This window comes from Nuphar pumila, chromosome 12 (assembly GCF_984573655.1).
Source record: "Nuphar pumila chromosome 12, dmNupPumi1.hap1.1, whole genome shotgun sequence".
Taxonomy (NCBI): domain Eukaryota; kingdom Viridiplantae; phylum Streptophyta; class Magnoliopsida; order Nymphaeales; family Nymphaeaceae; genus Nuphar; species Nuphar pumila.
Window position 1 is genome coordinate 107,666,274 of NC_143260.1, and position 24,131 is coordinate 107,690,404.

At 39.5% G+C, this 24,131-nt stretch overlaps 2 protein-coding genes and 1 pseudogene across 3 annotated transcripts; 1 reads left to right on the forward strand and 2 right to left on the reverse strand.

Moving 5' to 3' along the window:
• Positions 1–8,040: 8,040 nt before the first annotated feature.
• Positions 8,041–16,640, reverse strand: LOC149821518 (bet1-like protein At4g14600). Its single transcript, XM_089982440.1, has 4 exons — positions 16,486–16,640; positions 16,260–16,383; positions 14,782–14,838; positions 8,041–8,372 (listed from the first exon to the last, which is right to left on the reverse strand). The coding sequence occupies exons 1-4, from the start codon at positions 16,521–16,523 to the stop codon at positions 8,217–8,219; spliced, it is 375 nt and encodes a 124-aa protein (XP_089838566.1). The 5' UTR covers positions 16,524–16,640; the 3' UTR covers positions 8,041–8,216.
• A 270-nt stretch (positions 16,641–16,910) lies between these two features.
• Positions 16,911–17,691, forward strand: LOC149821519 (pleckstrin homology domain-containing protein 1 pseudogene; annotated as a pseudogene). The gene has a single exon (XR_016426485.1). The product of XR_016426485.1 is annotated as a pleckstrin homology domain-containing protein 1 pseudogene (transcript).
• Positions 17,692–20,736: 3,045 nt separating this feature from the next.
• LOC149821520 (pentatricopeptide repeat-containing protein At1g59720, chloroplastic/mitochondrial-like) lies at positions 20,737–21,099 on the reverse strand. The gene is made up of 2 exons (XM_089981962.1): positions 20,999–21,099; positions 20,737–20,863 (listed from the first exon to the last, which is right to left on the reverse strand). Exons 1-2 carry the CDS (start codon positions 21,097–21,099, stop codon positions 20,737–20,739), a joined length of 228 nt encoding a protein of 75 aa, XP_089838088.1.
• Between the last annotated feature and the right edge of the window lie 3,032 nt (positions 21,100–24,131).

Below are 24,131 nucleotides of genomic sequence, written 5' to 3' on the forward strand. Positions count from 1 at the left end.
CTATTTAAAACTCTGATAAAGGAATGATTACAAGGCTTTCAAAATTTTCCTAAAAAGTTACAAGTCCGAGATTCTTTAGGCATTACAAATGGTATCAGAGTAGTTTGGTAACAGTGGCCACGAGATGCAAGTAAGACGACCTTCGTAGGTATGATATCTGTTTGCAAATCTTGTTGACGCACATATATGAAATGTGTCAATATTAAATGTGAAAAACTTGTATGATATGTGATATTTGAAATGTTATTGATGTGAACCTAGAAATATGCCTAGGACTCATATTTATTATGTGATCTTTTCTTCGAGAGATAGTTTGGGTATGAAGGGTCAATGACCTGATGAATACTTCCACCTGTTTGAATGATTATATAAATTTTGAGGATGATTTTTTTTTTAAGGAGGGTAGAATGTGAAACCTATACATTTTGAATATTATTAATAAATAAATAATTCATCTTTATCTTTGAGTTAGAAATGTGTTTCTATTATTTAAATCTCATTTATTAGTGTTTAAATGTTCAATTACTCATTTCTGGTTAATAAAGGTAAAATTGGTATTTTTAAAACTATTTCAGATATTTAACAATCAATTATATTTCTTCTGATCAAAAACATGTTTTTAAGAGTTTTGTAAAATATTGGTGTGATATCATTGAATTTTAAAATTTACTAGATAAATTTAGCAAGTTAAAAATCTTAATTTTTAACCAAGAGGTATTTTGGTCATTTTAATCAAAAGTACTATTTAAAATATTTAATCTATATTTTGCAGTAACCAAATTTGGTGAGATGAAGATGTTGGTGTATACAACATTTTCTGCTCAACAGTTAATATCTATTAGTGGTTGATCCTATCATTCTGATTTTTTGGGGATTTCATATTTTTACAGCTTTTTGACATTTTCGACCGATCATCAAGTGTTTGGTGCATCATTGCTTGAGCGGTCTTTGCATATTTCAAAACCCCTCATTTTTTTTGGGTTTTGATTTGTTGTTCTTCACATTAACACATTGTTTAGAGCTTTTGTATCCATGAACATTCTTAAAAGATTAAGATGCCTGCCATCATGTTGCCTTTTGGTCCACAGTAAGGCACAAGTATTCTAGAAATTTCAGAATTAATTTGAATTATTATTTTGAAAAGAAAAACAAACAACATTATGTTAGTGTTATCTAGTATTACCTCAGGTCATGCTGAACATGAGCTTTTTTGCTCATGCCAACATTGTGGCCATCAGTTTTGTATTTTGAAAGGTTAAAATGTCAACATAACAGTTATATGCTACGTGACATTCATCCAAAATGCGCACAGACGGCCATGATGTTGGCATGAGCAAAAAGCTCACGTTCAGCATGACCTGATCTGCTTCCTTGGATGCTACACGTGCAGCTCGAACGAGTGGTAGGCAGAAATCTTGTATGACCAAAATCTCTTGTATGAGCTATCATGTCATTGTCAAGGAGAACATTGCTAGGCTTGAGATCGTAATGAGCAATGGGTACCAAACAGTCATTGTGGAGGTAGTCCATGGCAAATGCTATTCTCACTCTCTCCAACGAATTCAGCCTTCTGTTTCTCTCGTCCTTTGGGTGCAACCACCTCTCCGAACTCCTGTTAGGCATGAACTTGAAAACTATAGCCAGAAAATCATTGTCCTTTAGATCTACAGTCAAACAAATAGTGATGATCTTCAGAAGGTTGAAGATGTTTAATGCTTCATAAGGCTGAATCTTAAGAAACATTTCGCAGCCCCTCTTGTTGTAAGTCTAAAACCTTTAGAGCAACAAAACAGCAATGGGGTTTTCCCCAAGAATTCCTCTGTGTACACGACCAAAATTTCCCATACCCATCAGATTTTCTTCGCTAAAGCCATGAGTTGCCTTGTAGAGATCCTTAAAAGATGTCATTCTATAATAATTCTGCATATCCAATACATTGTCACTGACAGCTGAAGTGGGCGTGCAAGGCTCTACCTCAGATCCCCTGTTGCTACTGGCTATCCATATCTTGAAAAACAATGCCAGAAGCAGGAAAATGAAACCTCCAAGGAGAGAAATTACAACAGTAGGGATTAAAATGGTGTTCATATTTCTTCCATCAGTGGTCTGCCCATGCATGCTGGAAGCCTCATTCTAACCCCCACAGAGATGAGGGTTGCCCACGAAAGAAGATGAATCAAGTGTCCTGAACACCCTTCCTTGCGGTATACCTCCATGGAAATTATTGAAAGAGAGATTCAACTGGAACAAGAATTGGAATTCCGTGAGAAATTCCGGGATTTCTCCCGATAGCCTGTTATTTGAGAGGTCCAAGTCCATAATTCCTCTAATTTGGCTTAAAGATCGAGGGATTGAGCCAGCAAACGAATTGAAGGCCACGCTCAGAGACCGCAATCCCACTCAGTTGCTGATGGACTCGGTAATGTTGCCTGAAAATCGGTTCCTGGAAACATCGATAGACTGAATCTTGGTCAGTAAACCAACCTCAGTCGGCAGGCTGCCACTCAATGAATTGTATGACAAATCTAATCTTTGGGTTAAGTTTGAGATACCAATAAATATCGACTTCGCTATGCTTCCATTGAAGAGATTCCTCTGGAGACTCAAGCTCTGTATCTGACCGAGATTTCCTATGCTTGGAGGTATTGCTCTCCACAACTCATTGCTACCGAGGTTAATTTCTCTAATTTTAGTTAGATTACCAATTGATGTCGGAATCTCGCCAGAAAACGAGTTGCCCAACAAAGAGAGCTTCCATAAATTCACGAGCATCCATGGACTAGAGGGAATTTTCCCACTGAAGAAATCGAAACGCAGATTTAGATGCCTCAGATTGATCAATCTGTCGATTCCCTCAGGGATGCTCCCATGCAACCGGTTCTCTCCCAGGAGCAAGATCGAGAGATCAGATGAAAGATTTCCAAGCGAAGATTCTAGCACAATACCGGTTATGTTGTTTGTGTAAAGCGTCAAGAATTCCAAGTGGGTGCAATTGCTCAGGGAGAGAAAAAAAGACGCATCACCCATCAATCGATCCCTCTCGAGGCTCAGCTGGCGAAGATCCTTCAACCTTCCGATGTCTTCTGGCAGTCTAATTATTGTTCGAGAGATCTAAACCCTCGATACATGATGCATTTGTTATCGAGAGTGGGATGTGCCCATTGAAACGGTTCCCACCAAAGAGAATCTGGCGGATTTTCGGGAAGTTTAGCCCAAACTCTTCCGGTACACTGCCGGTTAGTTGGTTGTTTGCCAGCGAGAAGTGTTCGAGAGATGAAGAGACATTGTAGAGGGATGCAGGGACCTCGCCTTCAAGATTGTTAGCAGAGAGTTGGATGAAGATCAGATTCGAGAGACCACCCTAATTTTCCGGTATCATCCCGCGGAACCTGTTCCCAGAAAGCCTTAATGTGGTGATCGAAGTCAGGTTGCCGAGAGACGGAGGGACCAAACTTGGGTGGGAGCGTGCCTGAAATCCTATTGCCTTGTAGGTTTAGCAAATGCAGATTGGTGCAGTTGGTGAGTTCCACCGGAAAGTTTCCGGTGAGAGAGTTGAGGCTGAGATTGAGCGTCTTCAGGTGAGAAAGACGGCCAAATTCGGGAGGTAAAGTGCCGAAGAAGACATTCTCCTGGAGATTTAGTGTGTGCAGGAAGGAGAGGTTGGCGAGGGAGGGAGAGAGAGTGCCCACAAGCCTCATCTCGGCAAGGTGGATGGTGGAGACTCGTGTTTGAGTATCGCAAAGAATGCCAGGCCATTCGCAGAAATGAACTGTTGTCGTTCCATGCATCGAGGACTCGAAAATAGTCGCTTCTCATTTGAGCTTTGAAGGAGAGCACAGCAAGTTGGTCGGTGACATTGTTGAAAGAAGAACAGAGCTGGGCATTTAGTGTTGTTGTGAGAAGAGGGAGAAGGAGGAGAAATAAAGGAGACATGGTGGATGTTTTCATTGTTTAATGGTGGGATTTCAGTATCACACAACGGCAATGAAGGAGAACCTCTCAGTTGTATTTTATTCTTCATGACTCGTGGGGATCTCGAGTATAAAAGATGGGGCTGCATTATTCTCTCTCTCGCGCGAGCGCGCTATATATAGATACTTCTTTGTGCATGGTTTGAACTTTGAGGTGGGTTTTGGTACAAAAGTCAAGACCTAATGCACCCTCACTGTTTTCAATGCCATGAGGGAGGTAGTTGGTGCATGCATGGCCAACATTCTTGGTGGTGGTAGTGGGTTTTTGTTCCCCTCTTGAAATGCAAAAAAAAAAAAAGAGGATCGTGCTCACTGGTTCTGCTCTCTGCCAACTTCTAAGTGTTGCCAACTTGAGGTAAAACCTCACAAATACTTAACGACTTACAATAAGATCGCGTTAATATTTGACGGATGCCGTAAAATATGACCACCGTAGGTAATTGCTATTGCACAGCAAGTCGCCATGCAACAAACCACAGATGGTGCCATCCTGCCAAGAGACTCGACCAGTTTTCACATAAACTTTCTTTGTAAGGGTGGCAACGTTATGGGAGGGTGGTGTATGTTCTCCCCCGATGATTCACTGAATCCCACGTCTGTGTTTGGGGGTCTGAATGAGCACCACGTATACAAGCACATGGGGCTCGTATTCTCGTGTATGTTGACATCACTTAGCATTGGAGTCTGGTGTGGTTGCAAAGACTTCAGTACCCTTTCTTGCTATTTTTCTCATAAAGCGATGATTTGAGAAAATGACAAAAATGCCCTTCATTCAAAAAAGAAAAAACAAATAGTTCAAAAAAAGGACAAACATGTCTTCCATCCAGAAAGTTGAGGATGATGTTAACTCTTCAAAGTCTTTTTCTTCTTTCTCCGTAAAACACTGTAAAAACCTCTCTCTCTCTCTAGAGAAAAAATCAAGGGAGGCAAAGAGTTCTCCCTGTAGAAGGCCATGAACATCAACCTCTCACTCTCTCTCCCTTCTTTCTCTACTTATGTGCACATCCAACAGACGATCCTACATTGCTCCATCAAACACCGACTGACTGTAGCATCGTTCAACTTGATGAGTTGTGGAGCCTGATTCATAGTTTTTGCCCTTACAGGAGGGGGTTTGGGGGCTCCTCCCAGCGTGGGTAACATCATTCAACTTGATGAGTTGTGGAGCCTGATTTAGAGTTTTTGCCCTTACAGGAGGGGGTTCGGGGGCTCCCCCCCCGGCGCGGATCCATGCGGGTCAGCGGGCGGGGGTCCAGGGGGGGGGAGAGGGGGCACCCCTGGCGGGGGCTCGGGGGGCAGTGCCATCTGAACCAATTTTTTTGGGGGCCTTCCAACAACGATTTGTAGTATTATCGGGCTTTCCTATAGCGATTTATAATGTTTTTAGGTCTCCAACGAGCCCCACAACGATTTATAATGTTATCCGACTTTTCAACAGCGATTTGTAGTGTCTTTCGCAAATCACTATAGCAATTTATAGTGTTTTTGGGTCTCCAACGAGCCCACAATGATTTATAGTGTTATCCGGCTTTTCAACAGTGATTTATAGTATCTTCCGCAAATCACTATAGCGATTTATAGTATTTTTGGGTCTCCAACGAACCCCACAGCGATTTATAGTATTGTTGGATCTCACTATAGCGATTTGTAGTGTCTTCCGTAAATCACTATAGCGATTTGTAGTGTTATTCAGTAAGCAAATCGTTGTAAATCGCTGCCCGAATTAGGACCAACTTGTCAGGACCATATCTCCTTAACCGGAAGTCATATTCCAAATCCGTAAAAAGTGGTGTCTTCGTTATTGAGTCTAGTTTATTCTTGTAAATTTTCAACAATTTCTATTGTCATTTCATTCCTCATTTTAACTAAAAACCATACCTCTATTATTCTGTGAATCAAGTTGAACGATGCTATTCACGCTGGGAGGAGCCCCCAAACCCTCCTCCTATAAGGGCAAAAACTCAATCAAGCTCCACAACTCATCAAGTTGAATGATGCTACCCACGCTGGGAGGAGCCCTCAGACCCCCCTTTTGTAAGGGTAAAAACTCTAAATCAGACTCCACAGCTCTTCAAGTTGAATGATGCTACCCACACTGGGAGGAGCCCTCAGACCCCCCTTTCTGTAAGGGTAAAAACTTTGAATCAGACTCCACAACTCTTCAAGTTGAATGATGCTACCCACGCTGGGAGGAGCCCCCAGACCTCTCTCCTGTAAGGGTAAAAACTCTGAATCAGGATCTACAACTCATTTAGTTGAATGATGTTACCCACGCTGGGAGGAGCCCCCAAACCTTCCTCCTGTAAGGGTAAAAACTCTGAATCAGGCTCCACAACAGTCAATGTGCAGGTCAGTCGGTGCTTGATGGAGTAATGTAGGATCTTCTGCTGGATGTGCACAGAAGCAGAAAGAGAAGGGAGAGAGAGAGTGAGAGGGTTGATGTTCATAGCCTCCTCCAGGGGAGATTTCTTTCTCAGATAATCCTACAGTGCAGAAACTGGGTCTTAAATAATCATCTTCGGGACACTTAAGTCTTTACAACCACTCCTTTTCTAGAATCGTCATTTTTTTACACCAATGAAAGAGAGGGCACTTAAGTCTTTGCAATTGCATCAAACTCCAACGCTAATTAATGCTGACAAACATGGGGATACGAGACACACATGCTTACATACGTGGTGCTCTTTGGGACCCCCGAACATGAGATGTAGCTAACCTCCTGCTGGGGGGGTGAACATATAACCTGCTTCGCAACACGTTATGCATTCAATGATTCCAACCCTGTTGGTCGTTTTTCACTTTCTTTTTATCTCATTACATAGACAAGACTGTTAGATGTCAAGTTCTACGCATTAATTACTATTCGAGAGTCAGAGTGTAGATTTATGCAGCATCCGAGCACCAATCAGGTACCACAAAAAAAACAACAAAGTTCTAAACGTTCATCATACTTGGCACCAAGATCTAAAGTAGAATCTGAGAACACCACTAGGCTTACCCACCGACTTAAAAGTCCCAAGTCAAAAGTTCCCAATATATCCAGAGGTTTTTTTTATTTTGAAAGGCAAACTGGTATATCCGGAGATGTTGCTTAGAATAAAGAAAGAGCTAAAAGGCGCCAAACAACAAAGAGAAAAAGGAAGAGAGAAAAAAAAAGGAGGGGTAAATAAAAGAATCCTTAATATTTGTAGTTTTTTCACCTATAATGAATTTTAGGCTGCCTACCACTATCACCACCACCACCCACACCAAAGATACAACAGATCCATCAATATCCAATACACCCAACATTTTTCATTTCCCTGCTATGGATTGAACATGGAGCAGAAAACGTGCGAGCAGGGTGCACACTTGCCCAAACAAGTCCCACGACTAAATAATAATTGCAGATCCCATACCGTCCAAGAGAATCTTTTCAGCATTGCTTAGTTTTATTCAACCTACGTTGAATAATAACTGGTGGGGGCCTGCCTAATCCCAGCTTGCCTTTAAAAGAAAAAAAAAGAACCATCTTAATGGTGGACGATACTAAACAGGCTAGTTAATATCTCTGCAAAGCTAACCTACAAATATTTAGAAATTTTCCATAAAATCATACCGCCAGCCTAAAACAACTCGTTCATAGTTTAGCCTTGTAATCTTAAATGACAAACCATTAATCACCTCCAGTTCATAATTGTTGGTAATGACAATTATGCATGGAAGATGGTCCAAAATGAGATAAGAACCATAATTTTGTTTGATTTTGAACTTTATCTTGTATCAAAACTCAATCCTAGTGATCACACCGTCCATTGTTTCAGTGGTTAAAGATGAACCATATTCTCAAAAAGTAACAACTTATGATCTCTACAATATGGACAATGAAAGAAGAACAAATCCCTGCAGCAACTGCTAGTAGTGAAGTTCTTTTTGCCTTGACGTGCACTTCAACATTGTTGAACACCAAACAAGTATTCCATGATTGATGCCCACTAAAAGTGCTCAACTTCTAAACCAAAAGTAAAGATGGAAGTAGAGAAAGGGAAAAAAGCAAACTTCAGGGCAAAATGTCAACAATAAGGAATCATAGTATCATACTGACTAACAGATTAAATAAAAACTAATTCATATACACTAAAGTAAAACGGCCTGTTACAGCAAGCATTACAGCCTGTGAATTAAGCTATAACATATCATCAGAAGCCTGCCTTGGGGTGGCATAATTTGGAGCATTTTGGCTCCCAGTGACCCAGAACTTAACCTTCACAAAAACTTTGACCACAAATAAAAAACCATGAAACACAAAAACACAAACAGAATGACATGGCATAGATGGTTTGAGCCCTGCTGGATAATGCTCTTGTTCAATCTTCTCATGTTATTCTTCACTCCTGCTTGAGCCTTAATAAGCGTCATTTGCTGTTTCAAGAGTAAACAGAACATTATCAGGGAAGTCTGTCCCATGGTTGGACACATGATTTGCAAACAGCAATCAAGGTATAAAAAACCAAATCATTCCTTGATCTCATTAATTTAGTTGCAACAAGGCACTCAGCAGTTCTCAAATATCCTTTAGAACCAAACAGAAACACTGTTCATAAACAAAATAAAACCTGATGGCATCACAAACACTATGTAGCCACCTCTTTTTTTCCCGTTTTGTGTGTGTGTGTATATGCGAGTGTGCAAGCATGTGTGCGTGTAACATAAAAGTGGAGAACAGAAGAATGAAGAGCAAAACAAAACAAGAGAGTTAGCTAGGGCAGAACATAAACAAGAGTTAAGTTGTCCATAAGACGAGGATGAATGTTAAAGCAATATTGCTGACAATACATTAAACGAACTATCTGATTCACCAAGATAACACAAGAAGGAATGCTTTAAGCGAGTCACAGAACCATATCCCACTACATCCATTCCTGAACCTAGAACACATGGGCTGCTTTATCAAAATACACTCAACAATGGTCTGTATTCAATCAGATGATGGAAAAGAACAATCATATTAAGCTTTGGCAAATTGTCAGTGTTTTTAATAAGCACTAAGACCTCCATGATTTCTGCACCTAGAAACAGCGACAGCTCATGTCATGACCTAAGCAATTCCACGTGGTGATAAATACGTCCAAACACATTTGCCTGCTTGCTTCTAAAACAAGCAAAAGATTAGTAGCTAAACACCAAAGAAAGAAAGCAACACTTACAAAGGTTCAGGGGTCAAAATTGCTTGCTTTGCCATTTAGACATTCTCATATCTCAGCAAGTAAAATTCATTCAACAGAATGACTTGTGATGTAGACAAAATTACACCTCAAGTCCAACACAGAAAGCTAGGTAACCTTCAACCCAAGAAACCACCATCACAAGCCTTTAAGCATGATTAGAAGTCCAGAAGTTAAATGCCAGTCAACTACTGTAGCATGGCCCCTGTGCATCCAGATCTCCTCTTAGATTTTAAAGTATTAATTTTTTAATTTTCGAATGTAACCCCAATTAAAATTTTATTTGGGTCCAATGACCGTGTTATGGATCCCCCATAATTTACTATGGATCCAAATTATGTAATTTGGATCCAAACCTTCAGTAGATGAATATGGCTCCAAAATAAACTATTATGGATCCTATATAAAGTTTTCCCCTTTAAGATCTGATTATAAATTCGCAGATCCACATAATAAGTTTTTGATCCAATATCAAATCTAGCCATGATATCGAGGTTCCAATATCAAGGATCCGAACCAAAAATTAAAATCTACTATTAGGTATTTATCTGGATCCAATTATCGAAGATCCAAAAGATCCGAACAGGACATCCGAGATCCAATTAGCTAAAACAATGAAAGTATCCTTGTAGCAATTCAAGGACATAAATTCAAGTTTATTTATCTGGTAAAATTCACGGGTATTACACCCAGTGATCTGAAGACTCATTTGAACCTTACACAAGTACTACGTGTGCTAGTACGAGAACTTCCACCTTAGCTACTAAGCCATAGTATGTGACTTTAGGCCATCATCACTAGGGAATTTTGTCAGCACGTGTCACTCTATTGTCACTCGTGTGCACACATAGACATGCACATGCATGCACAGTCACACACCACACTCAGGAGGAAAAAAGATCCTAGACATAGTTCAAGAGCATTCTCATTAAATGATTCAATTCACATATACCCATATAAATATTTTCATAAATGTTTTCATGCCCCTAGGTTGCAGGATGTGTTATCCATGTATATGGGTTGGGAGCACGTTCTAAGCTAAGTCACATGGACTTGTCATTTAGGCCAGTGCACCCTCGTTGATGTGGGTGCGGCACCTAGTGCAGTCAACCCTCATCCAGATTATATTTGTCTAAAATAGACTCAATCAACTTTAACCGAGTCCATTTTGGTCTCTTCTTCTTCTTCCTTCTCCTCCTCCTGTCTTTTTTTTTTTCTTTTTCCGCCTCCTCCTCTCTTCTTTTTCTTCCTTCTCCTCCTCCTGTCTTTCTTCTTCTTCCTTTTCCATCTCCTCTCTTTCTTCTTATTCCTTCTCCTCCTTATATCGGTATATTAATTACTTTTATTAGTATAATTTACTTCTTTTCTGCTTAACGTATTTGATTGTTTTCTATTTCTTAATTCACTTAGTGTAGCCATAATACATTTAGGTTGATTTAAGTGTGGTGTTATTTTTTATTGATGAGGAAAAATAATTGTAGATTGTTAATTTGATTTATTGCATGAATTTATGTATGACGAATCAATGATATGATAATTTTTTTTATTTCATTAGTGTTAACTTAAAACTGTTAAAGATTATATATATATATATATATATACCCTACCCGCATCCCCGCACCCAAGTTTTTTTAAGCGTCATATCGCCGCACCCGCATCTATGTGACATAGGTTCTGATTGTAGCATTTGAACTAGGATCATGATTCATTCACAAATCAGCCATAAGCACCTACCTTTCTTCATTACCAAAGTTCCTCAGGAAGCAGACACAGATGAATGAGACAACAGGATCCTACAGATAGGAACAAAGCAAGGTGGTGGTTAAGGCCCTTCCCCCTTTCAAATGGTCAGGGTTTTGAGTCCCAAAATCTCTTTTACACATTTGTTCTAAGAACTTTATTAGAGAGAGAGAGGTCCATATCCAGACTGAAAAGCTGAGATTAGAATTGAAGACCTGTGTAGAGCGCCGAGGCAGCACCAGCCTGAATCTCTGCTTAGGTTGGTAATTTGAACACCCCGGTTACAATTTGACTGTAATCTAAAATTTCAATCAGTAACTATAATTAGTTATATTTTACTCTTTTCTCCTACACATAAATAAGAAAGATATTATAATAATTAAAGTTACTTATCCATAATGATGTAGAGTTAGTAGATGTTATGTGTAGGAGAAAGATTGATATTTTATGTCTTGATGAGACCAAATGGGTAGGTGAGAAAGCAAAAGTGATAGAACCTTGGGGATATAAGATTTGGTATACAGGAATAAATAGGAATAGGAATGGAGTAGGGATTGTTATGAGTCGTCAGTTTATAGATAATGTAGTTGAGGTCCGTAGGAAGGGTGATAGAATTTTACTTATTAAATTAGTATTAGGTACGGATATTATTAATATTATTAGTGTTTATGCACCTCAAGTAGGTTTAGATGATTCCATTAAGCATCAATTTTGGGAAGATTTAGATGGAGTAGTACAAGGGATATCTTATGGAGAAAAGCTTTTCATCGGCGGTGACCTTAATGGACATGTAGGCATTAGTAGGGATGGATTTGAGAGTATCCATGGAGGCTATGGTATAGGAGAAAGAAATGAAAGTGGAGAAAGGATTTTAGATTTTTATTTGTCCTATGATATGATCTTAGCAAACACTTGGTTTAGGAAGAGGGAGTCTCACCTAGTAACATTTAAAAGTGGGATTAATACGAGTCAGATAAATTTTTTCCTACTTAGAAAGAGAGATAGGGGTTGTTGCATCGATTGTAAGGTTATACCGGGAGAAAGTGTAGCTACACAACATAGAGTCTTAATTTTAGATCTTAGAATTAGACAATGCCGCAAAAGGGATAGACATAGGATAGATCCTAGAATTAAGTGGTGGGCACTGAAAAGAGCTAAACAAGGAATGTTTGTAGAGCAGGTAGTTAAAGAAGTTGATTGGTGTCTCGAGGAGGATTCAGAATCAATGTGGAATAAGATAGCGGGTGTCATGAGAAAAGTGGCTAAGGAGGTATTGGGTGAGTCTAAAGGCGGTGCACCACTAGGTAAGGATACATCATGGTGGAACGAAGATGTTAAATTAACTATTAAGGTTAAAAGAGAGTGTTATAGAAATCTAAGTAAGAGTCGTGATAATGAGAATTTGGAGAAGTATATGTTAGCAAAGAAGGAAGCTAAAAAAGTTGTTTGAAACGCGAGGGCTAAGGTATATAAGGAGGTTTATGACAAGTTGGATACCAAAGAAGGCGAGAAGGATATTTATAGGCTTGCAAAGATGAGAGATAGGAAATCGAAGGATTTGGGTATGGTTAGATGTATCAAAGATGAAACGCAAAGGGTTTTAGTCAAAGATGAGGAGATTAAGGAGAGATGGAAAGATTATTTTGATAAGCTATTTAATGATAGTCATGCTCAAGATCTTGGAGACTTCTCCATTCCTTTTCATGAGATAAATCGTGACTTCATGCGCAAGATTCAAAAGAAAGAAATTGCAGATGCTTTGAAGAAAATGAAATCAAGAAGGGCAGTTGGCCCAGATGGTATACCTATCGAGGCTTGGAAATGCTTGAGAGAGAAAAGTTTAGAATGGTTGACAAATCTTTTTAACTTGATTTGGCGAACAAATAAGATGCCTAATGAGTGGAGAAAGAGTACTTTGGTGCCTTTATATAAGAATAAGGGTGATATACAAGATTGCACAAACTATCATGGTATAAAACTCATGAGTCATAGTATGAAACTTTGGGAGAGGGTGATTGAGTCTAGGTTGAGGAAGGTTGTCATGATATCGGAGAATCAATTTGGTTTTATGCCTGGAAGATCAACTATGGAAGCTATACATCTTCTTAGACAACTTATTGAAAGATATAGAGAGAGGAACAAAGATTTGCATATGGTTTTTATTGATTTAGAGAAGGCATACGATAGAGTACCTAGGGACGTTCTCTGGTGGACAATGATGAAGAAAGGTGTTTCTCTCAAGTACATTAGTATAATTAAAGATATGTATGAAGGAGTAGTAACCAATGCCCGCACTTGTGGAGGAGTGACAACCAATTTTCCGATAACGGTTGGGTTACATCAAGGATCTGCTTTAAGCCCTTTCCTATTTGCGATAGTGATGGATGAGCTTACGAGATCAATTCAAGAAAATGTACTGTGGTGTATATTGTTTGCTGATGATATTGTTTTGATTGATGAGTCTAGAGCTGGGGTTAATGCTAAGTTAGAATTATGGAGACAGACATTGGAAGCTAGAGGTTTTAAGTTGAGTAAGAGTAAGACTGAATATATGGAATGTCGGTTTAGTAAGCAACGAAGTAGTGATGAGAGTGTAGTGAAGCTTGGTGAGCAAGATATACCGGTGAATGATTATTTCAAATATTTGGGATTCATTATTCAAAAGTATGGAGAAATTGATGGAGATGTAAATCATAGGATAAAGGTTGGGTGGATGAAATGGAAAAGTGCAACTGGAGTGCTGTGCGATCGTAGAATGTCATTGCGGTTGAAGGGAAAGTTTTATAGGATGACTATTAGACCCGCTTTACTATATGGTACGGAATGTTGGGCTGCCAAGAGACATCATATTCAAAAAATGAGTGTAGCTGAGATGCGGATGCTTAGATGGATGTGTGGAAATACAATAAAAGATAAGATTCGGAACTAGGAGATACGTAAGAAGGTAGGTGTTGCACCCATTGAAAATAAGATGCGAGAGAATCCTTTACGGTGGTTTGGACATATTCGGCGAAGGCCTAATGATGCTCCAGTTAGAAGGTTGGAGAAATGGGAAAATATATTAGTTAAAAGTGGTCGGGGTAGGCCTAGGAAGACTTGGATGGAGATGATAGGAAAGGATATGAATGCTTTGAACCTCACCGAGGACATGGGATTGGATAGAAATGATTGGAGGAAAAGGATTCATGTGGAAGACCCAAAATGATTTTCTTTTTTGGTTCATATCGCTGACCCCAATTGTTTGGGATGAAGGCGTAGTTGTTGTTGTTGTTATCCATAATGATGAATATTACATTCCTACAGGCTGATGATTTATTTTTTGCAAGGATAGATACAATTATCTACCTGGTTTCTGTCAAATAACTAAGACAATTTACATACGGATGTCTTAAGTGATTCCATATACATTAAATGGGTCAACCGGTGGAATGAAGTGGCTAGACCTGGTTTAGTGCCAGTATAGTCAACTGCAAGAGTCTGTGGTGGGTGGAATTATTGAAAGCCCTTCTCATCTGAGTTTTCTAAGGCAAGTTCTAACAACCTGGCACCCCTTAGGCCTGCAGAATGCCAGAAATTCCTCTTGATGGCTTTATGTGACAATTCAATAGACTGACCAAATTTCAGCATATGCAGCTCACAGTTTAAAATCTGTGCTTTAACTGATCATCCATTTCTACAATAATAAAAGTTGCAAAATTCAGCTAAGCCAAATTGGATATGAATTTTCACTCCCACAGGAGTATATGTTAATGATGCCGCAGAGCTCTCTTGTAGGACAGAGAAATTCTTTATACTTGTTATGAAAATTGATCATTTCCAAGCAAAGAACAGCATACTAATACAAAGGAGTGGATATTTGAAATTACCAATTGACTAATAAAGTCATTTTGGAATTTTGCCTCAGATTGTATCTCTTGGGCTACCTGCAAAAAAAGAAGTAAAGTTCACAAAAAAGAATTGAACTAGTAAAATAACTCCAATACAAATAAAAGAAAAAAGAAATACAAGGCTTCAGAGCCTCAGTGTATTGTCAAGACAATTTGGAAGAGAAACATACTTCTCAAGCATGTGTAACCAATTATAACACCATAAAGACATCAATGCATTAAAAAATAACGAGTAACCTACCCATATATGATAAGAAAGAGAACTAAATAATTGCAATACCATCTATAGACCGCATATCACATGGTACTATTTTATGCTCACTATTAAACCAAGGTGACAAGAAAAGCAGTAGTGCTGGCATTGAAGAGAAACTCCTAAAAGCTATGTCACACGTACTCTTCATATAACCTGACGCACCTTGCGGGTGCGGCACCCGATGCGGCAGGACACGGGTCTCGCTGCACCAGCTGTGGTCAACGTGCGATCAACCCACACCCGAGACAATATACATCCAAAAATAATTGCTACACATGATCAAGGGCAAGAAAATAGAGAGATAGCTGAAATGTATATGTTAAAGTAGACATTTGGACTTTGGGGATACAGGTACAAGATAAGCATTGAAACTACATGGTTAAATGAGAGACTGGGCCTCGCTGAGGCTACACCTAGTTGCCTGGACTCCTTGGGCTGCTTAGTCCAGCAATTAGGCAACCTAATTGGATTGCAAACTCAGGGCAACCCTAAGGACATTTATAGGCTCATTGTGTATTTCTCATCTGTTTATGGGTGGGAATGAGATACATGCCCAGTGACCTTTAACGTGCGATAGACACAATGATCCTAACAAAAACCCTCAAACACCCTCTTTTTTCTAGGTGCAAATTTTTACTTTCTATTTGTTGCTTACAGTTATTAATCAGCTCATTAGATGTTGCACCGTTTATTTTCATTTTCTACTCGGTCTCCAGTTAAAACTCATACATTAATTCCTTTTGGCAATTTCATGCTATTGTTTTAGGAATCTCGTGTTAAATTTTAAGATGTTACCATGCATCATCATTATTTTTTGTTTGTTTGCTTGTTCTAAATGCATGAAAAAAGGTATTTTCTTATTCCTCTCCCGGCCAACTTGAAAACAGAAGCGGACGTTTCCACAGAGTTATCAAAGACGAGAAGAAAAAAGACAAGAAAAGGAGACGAAATGTGGGGGGAGAATCCAATAACTAATTCATAAAGGTTTCCACAAGGGAATAAGTCAAACGCATAATTCTACCACAAAGGAAACCCTGATGATAAATGGTAGCCGAAAAGGGAAAGAGAGGGCGGGAAGGTAAAAAATTATCCAGAGTACACGCCGGGTGTTTTGAACGTGAGAAGCCTATAAATTCAAGTAATTATACCGAAAAGATGACAAAAAACACAACAGAAATTGTAGAATTTAAAAATCACTCACGCTTTTCAGCATGGTGATCTTCTTGTGCAACCCCGTGATCTGGTCGTCCAAATCTTCGTGAATCGGGTCGATCCTCAACTGAATTTCGTCCGAAGAGGCGGTGGCCCTCGTACTCAGACCCTCTCTGCACGGAACCATCGATCTAAATCAGAATCAGGAGAGAGAGAGAGAGAGAGAGAGAGAGAATAGCAACAAGCGATCATCTGAAAGTCTTCGAGAGGATTACCTCGATCTGTAACTCCGATTGGCGTAGGGGTTCACCATGAACACTCAGAAACCCCTGTCCGAAGAAGATCCCTCGATTTCCTTCGCTGTTTGTAGTTTGGGCTTTGGACGCCGAGAAAGGAACGTAGACTCAGGCGTCCCGCCCTTCTCCGAGTCCGCTTTTGGGGTCGGGAGAGTATCGGTTAGGCAGAAGGCCTTCTTTACGCGGTGTCGGGATATAAACGGGTCGGATATCCGACCAATGGATTTCGGGTTGGATCCTTTTAACTGTTTCGCATCAAATCCCAATTAGCAAAGTAGTTAAGGGTGGTTTGGTAATTCACCCATGACATGAGGTGTGTGAAGGAGATGAGATGACACAAAGCATTGCCACCGCTCTGGTCCGGTCCGTTTTTAATCAAAAAGAATTTTAGGGAAAAAGTGTAAGCGTAAGTAACCCCCCCCCCCCGGTCTTTCTTTCTCCTCGAATTGAGAAGAGGGAGCAGCGATGTTGAGGGTGCTGGGATGGGGGCGGGAGGAGGACTACGGGGTGGAGTTCTGGGCGAGCCCGGAGAGGGCAGGGTGGCTCATGAAGCAGGGCGAGTACATCAAGACGTGGCGCCGCCGGTGGTTCGTGCTGAAGCGAGGGAAGGTCTTCTGGTTCAAGGAGTCGCAGGTGACGAGGGCGTCCAGGCCCCGCGGCGTCATCCCCGTGGGGACGTGCCTGACCGTGAAGGGCGCGGAGGACGTCCTCAACAAGCCCTTCGCCTTCGAGATCTCCACCAGCTCTGACACCATGTACTTCATCGCCGACTCCGACAAGGAGAAGGAGGACTGGATCAACTCCATCGGCCGTTCCATCGTCCAGCACTCCCGTTCCGTCACCGACTCCGAAGTGGTCGACTACAACTCCAACAAGCGCGAACCCTAGCCGCCGCCCGTCCCAAGAACAACAAGAGAAAGCAAAGGTTTCTTCTTTTCCTCTGATCCGATTCGGTGTATAGACGACGAAGAATTACGGTGTCAGTGGCTCTCGTGTTGATCTTGTTCTCATGTTGTCGCCTTCCTATCGCTGGTGTAGTTTTTGCACTTCTTTTCTTTTCTTTTCTTTCTTTGTTGTTGTTGTTGTTGTTTACTGTAATTGTGGCTCTGTTCATCCAGATGTGTACATGTCTATGTTTCTTTTTCTGTATTGGATGCATAATGCAAGTTGATGAGATTTTGCGCATAATTTTCCTTGCTTCCCTCGCCTCTGCTTCAGTATCAAGAATTGAAGGATTCGCTCCTTGCAATTTTTTCTCCCTTTTATGTAGATTGTTGCTTTGTGTGAGTCAACTTGGACTATTAGGTTTCTTTACCCTTTTTCTTCACTCTAGTGATGATTCTTTTGAAGGGAAACGATGATCATTAATTGATTGAGGTAAGTGATCCTTTTCATCTTGTTGCTATTGATTGCTCGAGTGTGATGAGTTCATTTAGATTTCTTTTCTGGTGAATCTTTTGTTTTTTACAAGATACATTTCTTTAGACACATGGATCTTGATGTTTGATAGCATCATTTTAATTCTTTGATTCGTATATGTGTTGAACTGGAATGGAGTGTTTAAATTTGTTTAGTTACCTTACTACCTTCTTGAAATTCCATTCCTTCAATCTGTTGCAGACTTTTGCAATTTTCTCCACCATCACTCCATAAGTCCTGTTTTTCAGGTATCCAAGTGACATGATATATCGGAAACTTGGGCAAATTTGGGAACAATTGATGAGACTATATGCATTGTGTTTATGTGTTTGGAGTAGAAAAACTCTATTTTTTAATGGGTAATTTGGAAAATGGCAAAAGCTTATGACATACAATCCCATCTTTTCATAACAAGTTGAGAAGAAGGCTTTGCTAGGGGAAAGACAGCAATGAATTGGGTTTATCAGGACCAATGCTACATGTTTCAGGAATCGAGTGGGATCGTTGTAAATTTGAATGGAATGAGTGTCATCTGGACTAAATTGATAGTCCAATCACCCATGGAAAAGGAAGGAGACCCCAATGCATACATGATTTGTTGCCCATAACTCATATTATACACGTGATGGTGCTTGAATATAGTGAGACAGCAGCTGCCAGGGATTGGCATTCTAGGCCAACTAATGTACATGAAGTAGCTCCAAAATTCAAGAATAATGTAGTGGTATATAGTTAGTTTGCCTCCTATGATCTACGCAGACCCCTACCAGAATAACAGAAATAGAGAGCATTACATAAAAGAGTCAAAAAAACAGAGGACACCAGCCAGGAGGCTTATCTTTCCATGTTTGAGCTATACCAAGCAAGGGATACCTGGCTAGATTCCAAGCCACATAATTGTTGATTTTAGATGCCGAGGTACACTGAATGCATCTGAAACCACAGAGTTTACCCAAAACTGCAGGATGCAATTCCTGAAGAGAATTTTCCCCCTGTATAGCATTAGAAATTGCCTTAATAACGTCTAATCTGGAGGATTCAATTATAACTTGATACTCAGAAGGAATATCCTCGATGAATTCAAGTCACAAATCCCATTCATGGCAAATATTGTGCTTCGCCACTTCGGTCTAGAAAAGCAACCAGCTATAAATATAGGAGCCAGAGTGGTCCCTAATGGTGAATCTGGCGCTCTATGTGGCACGAAGGAAACTGTAAACAAAAACTTTGAGCCAATTAGGTGGAGGTGGACACCAGCCTCCAGCATGGATCCATTCAAGAGAAATAGAATGGTTGATGTCTTGAATAATTGGTAAAATGTGATCACGTGTACCACATCAACCAGTAGCATGTGTTTAGAATCTTAGATTTACAGGAATCCTAAAAGCAGGCTTTGTTTCTAATTTCCCAGATTTGCCGCACAACCACTTGAAAAGAAACAAGCCAAGCCACATAAATCTGTTGCTGATAAAAAAACGTCTGGCCCCATCTCTGAAGAGCTTGGGAAGTATCACTGGGCATAAAAGTTCTGTAAAACAGAGAACACACCTGTTTCCATATTGTTACTATCCAACTACATCGAAGGAAAAGGTGGGTTATAGATTCTTCTTGCTTGAGACATAGGAAGCAACGATTTTTCAAAGGCAAACCTAGTGTTTTCAATCTATCCAAGGTTAAAAGCCTACCTGAAATTGCAATCCTCAATCTCACTACAGCTAGAAGGGAACAAAATTTACACCATATGAACCTATACAATTGAAGTAACTAGCATGCCTCTTTTTGAGGTTCCAAGCTGACTTGGTGGAGAATGAATGAGAGTAGGTCCAGTTTAATTGATCTTGCTTATCAGAGTCTCTTGGAATTTGCTCAATTAAAACTTTCAACTGTGAAGAAATTGGAATAGCAATGTCCTTAACAATGTAATGATCATAACAAGTACTATCCAGATAATCTGCTAGTTTAACTCCACAGCACTCTCTACAAGAGGCATTAGGGAGATTGGCAAACACATGGGAGATAAGAGTAAAATTACCACACCATGTAACATACCAGAAGTAAATGTTACTCCCATTTCCAATGGTCCAAGATGAAGCCTGTTGAATCAAAGGCAAACAATTTTTTATCCTACGCCACCCCCAGGACCCATGAGAGAGTCCAAGACAACCAAAGAGATTCCTTCCAAAGGTATTTAATTTCATAAGACCACACCATGTATTATCAGCTTTGGATGCCAGCAGCCAGGCAAGCCTTGATAAGAGACGAAGATTCATATCCCAGAGTCTACGAATGCCAAAACCTCCTTCTCGCTTAGGACAACAAACATGATTCCAATTGAGAAGAGAACAAGCTTTATTGACATTATCACTCTGCCAAGAAATTTTCTGATGATGGATTCCATTGAATGCATAGCTCTCTGAGGCAAGTAAAAACTCATCATCCAATAAATAGGAATGGAATTTACAACTGAATTAATGAGAACCACTCGTCCTGCCTTTGATAAAAGCTATTCCATGAACCTGTAGTTTCCGAATTAAAGGGTCACATAAGCATGATGTAAGACGCCCTTGAAATAAAGGAAGGCCAAGATATTTCAAAGGAAGTTTGCCTTGCGTCCAGCTAGATAAGGCCAAAACAATATTAGTATGATCTGGTGAAACTTTGAAGGGAACACAAATGGTCTTTTCTTTACTAACTAGAAGGCCTGAGGCACCTTTAATAAGACCTAACACCTCTATTTTGCATTTTAATTAAGATTACTCGCCAACAGTCATTACAAGAACATGCCCCCCCTTTGAAATGATTAAACCGGTATCAATCTCTTGAAAGTATCTCTCTGTGATAACCGCTAGAGATGGTCTTGGTAGCTAAGTGACAGTGGCCACAGATGCGAAGGTTCTTCACAATCCCAATGGGTGTCATGCCAGATGGTGTGATCAACCTGAAAGCAGTTGCCAATTTTTCACTAAGATACAGAGCCAGTTCTTTCACATCATCCTGTTCTCTGTCTTGCAACAATTGAGATCTATTTGGTACATATCCTTGCAACCTCAATCTGTATGCTATTTCTCCTTACATCTTCTCCAAGGGAGGCTGGGGTATATCTCCTTCCAGAAACTCATGGGTGATGCCATTAACCTCGTTCAAGCTACATCCAGGCTCCTCCTTGCCCTTCATCTTTCCTTATCATTCTCATTTGAGTAATTTCATCCCAATTGGCATATAATGTTAGACAGCATCACGTATGCCACACTGTTGGAAGGCTCTCTTTCAGGTAGCTGCTGGCTAGCACTCTCACCTATATCTGAACATCACCATGGTTTATGCAACCACCAAGCAGAGCTCCCCAGCCAGGAGCATTGTTAAATATATATATATATCAAACCTGATAAGGGTATTTATGTAAATTCACGTATTTTATGCATATTCTCACTTGAGAATATGTTTGTAATTCTTTTTATTTTTCAATTTCTTTTTTTGTATTTTTTGTTTTTTCTTTCTTTCTTTGGACTGATGTGACATGAGGGGACCCTCAATACACACGTTGGAGCCCCCCTCCAACGGTTACATTTCTAATCGTTGGAAGGCCTCCAACATATGTATTCGAGCCCCCCATGTCTCCATTACTTATAAATAGGGGTGATCTCCTTTAGCTTTTCTATGTTTTTGTAAAGCCCCTTTTGGGACCCAATACATTGAAGTTGATATTTTTTATGCTCTTGTGCATGTGTATCCGTGCCTTTGTGCACTTGTGAGAGTTCTCCTTTGTGCCTTTGTGTTTCTAGCATTGTGTGTATACACAAAGCCTCTTTTTATAGAGATTTTCACATGGTATCAGAGCAAGGTCGCTTGGAGAAAGAAATTTGTGACATTCTTCACAATATCGAGTGTCTCAAAAAGTGTGCCTTCAACTTTTTGGTGATTGGCGTAAAGACTCCTCTCCGTCCAATATTTTAGAAAATTACTATAAGATTTAAAATCTTATTGTGGTACGTCTCATTTTCTCTCATCTTACTTCTCTAATGGGTGAAAAAGACTCGCATTTTTCTCTTGGTTTCAAGTTAAATGGCTCCAATTATCACGTATGGGCCAAAAATATGGAAGCCCACATTAAAGGAAAAGGGCTCTGAGGTTACGTTAAAGGCTCGATTCCGGAATAGGAGCCTAAAATTACGTTGATTAAAGAAGGCGAAATCAAAATTCTTGAGGGAGGTGAAAGAACTAAGGCTCTTGAGGAGTATAGTGGAAAACATGAGAAGTGGGAAATGAAAGAACTTCAAGATCTTGTCATGGATTTTTTTCTCCGTTGAGACAAGAATTAATGTCAATATTATAAAGTTTAAAAAGGTTTCTCAAGCGTGGGAGTACCTTGAGAAGATACATACTTCTAGGGACTTGTCCCATAAGTATTACCTCCAAAAGAGAGTGCTAACCCTTTTTCAAGGGGAGATGACTATAAGAGATTATTTTGTTGAACTCTCTTCCATTTGGGATGAGCTTGCTATGCTCGAACCCAAGTGGAGTGGAGAAGCCATAGAGCTTCGTAATAAACAACTTGAAGAAGATTGACTTTTCAACTTTTTGAACGGGTTAAGGCCCGAGTTTGAGCAAATTAGATTTTCTCTCCTATCCTCCTTCACCTCTCTCTCTCTTGAAGTCGTCATTACAAAATTAAGTGGAGATGAAACTCGTATGGGCATTAACAAGCAAAATTCAAGTGTCCTTGCAATGCCCACAAATCAAGAAGAATGTGATGGAGCAAATATCGTTTCTAGGCCCGAGAACAACTTGAGGACATATAAACCTCCTCATTTTAAAAGCCAAAATCAAGGAACCAATGGTAGTCAAGGCAGAAGAAGTGACTATAGCAAAATTGTGTCACTTTTGCAAAGAGTTGGGTCATATCAAACTGGTTTGTCCCAAATGGAAGAAATTACTTGCCACGTCCACCACATCTCAACCACAAAAAGAGAAATCTACAAATGGAACTCTCTCTCTCTCTCTCAATCAAATTATGGAAGCTCTTAAACCTCTTCTTAAGGGAGCTATTTTTGGTGTCGCCGTGTCTATTCATTCTCCTCTAGGTAAAACTTTTTGGCTTTTAGATTCAGGTGCTTCATTTCATGTCTTTAAACATTTTCTCTCTTTCCTAATATTCTGAAAATTCGTCACCATCTTTTGTTTCAACCTCAGATGGCACTTCTCTTGAAATTAATGAGATTGAAAATTTTAAAACTCAAAACTTCTTTATTCCTAAAATTAGATTTATACCAAAATTGAATTTAAACTTACTTTCCATCTCTCAACTCTCAGACCTTGAGTGCGACATTAAATTCTCATCTAATAAATGTTTAATACAGGATCACCGGTCCAGGACGTTAATTGGGGAAGGCTCTAGGAAGGGAAACATATACTACGTGGACTCTCTTCAAATTTCTAAAACCCTTTTTTGTAATGTGGCCCAACATAAAGATATAAATGTTTGGCACAAAAGACTTGGTCATCCTAACATCACCCAATTGTCATATTTGGACTTTGTTAAAAAACTTTGTAAAATTATTTTTTCTTGTAATGATTGTATTCTTGAAAAAATAAGAAGTATGTTTTTTGAACAAAGATCTAGGTTTACCACTAATCCTTTTAAAATTATTCATTCGGATGTTTAGAGACCGGCACCCGTCATATCCAAGGGAGGTTTTGCCTATTATGTAATTTTTGTAGATGATTTTTCACGATATTGTTGGATATATTTTCTCAAACATAAGCACGAAGTCTTTTCATGTTTTAAATCATATCATATGATGATCAAAAATCAATTTAATAGTAATTTAAAGATATTTAGGACCGATTCTGAAGGTGAATATATCTCTAATGAATTTAAGAAATATCTTGAAGACTATGGTATTGTCCATCAAAGATCGTGTCTTAAGACCCCACAACAAAACGGTTTGGCTGAAAGGAAGCATAGGCATATCATTGAAACCACTAGAACCCTTCTTATTTCTCAAAGTATTCAAAAAAAATTTGGGTCGAGGTGGCTCTTACTTCTGTTTATCTTATTAATCGTCTTCCATCCAAAAATTTAGATAAAATCTCTCCTTTTGAGACTCTATATGAAAAAGAACCCGATTATAATAGGTTGAGAGTTTCTTGTTGTAAGTGTTGTGTCTTTACGGATAAAAATGATAAATTCTCACCAAAAGTCATTT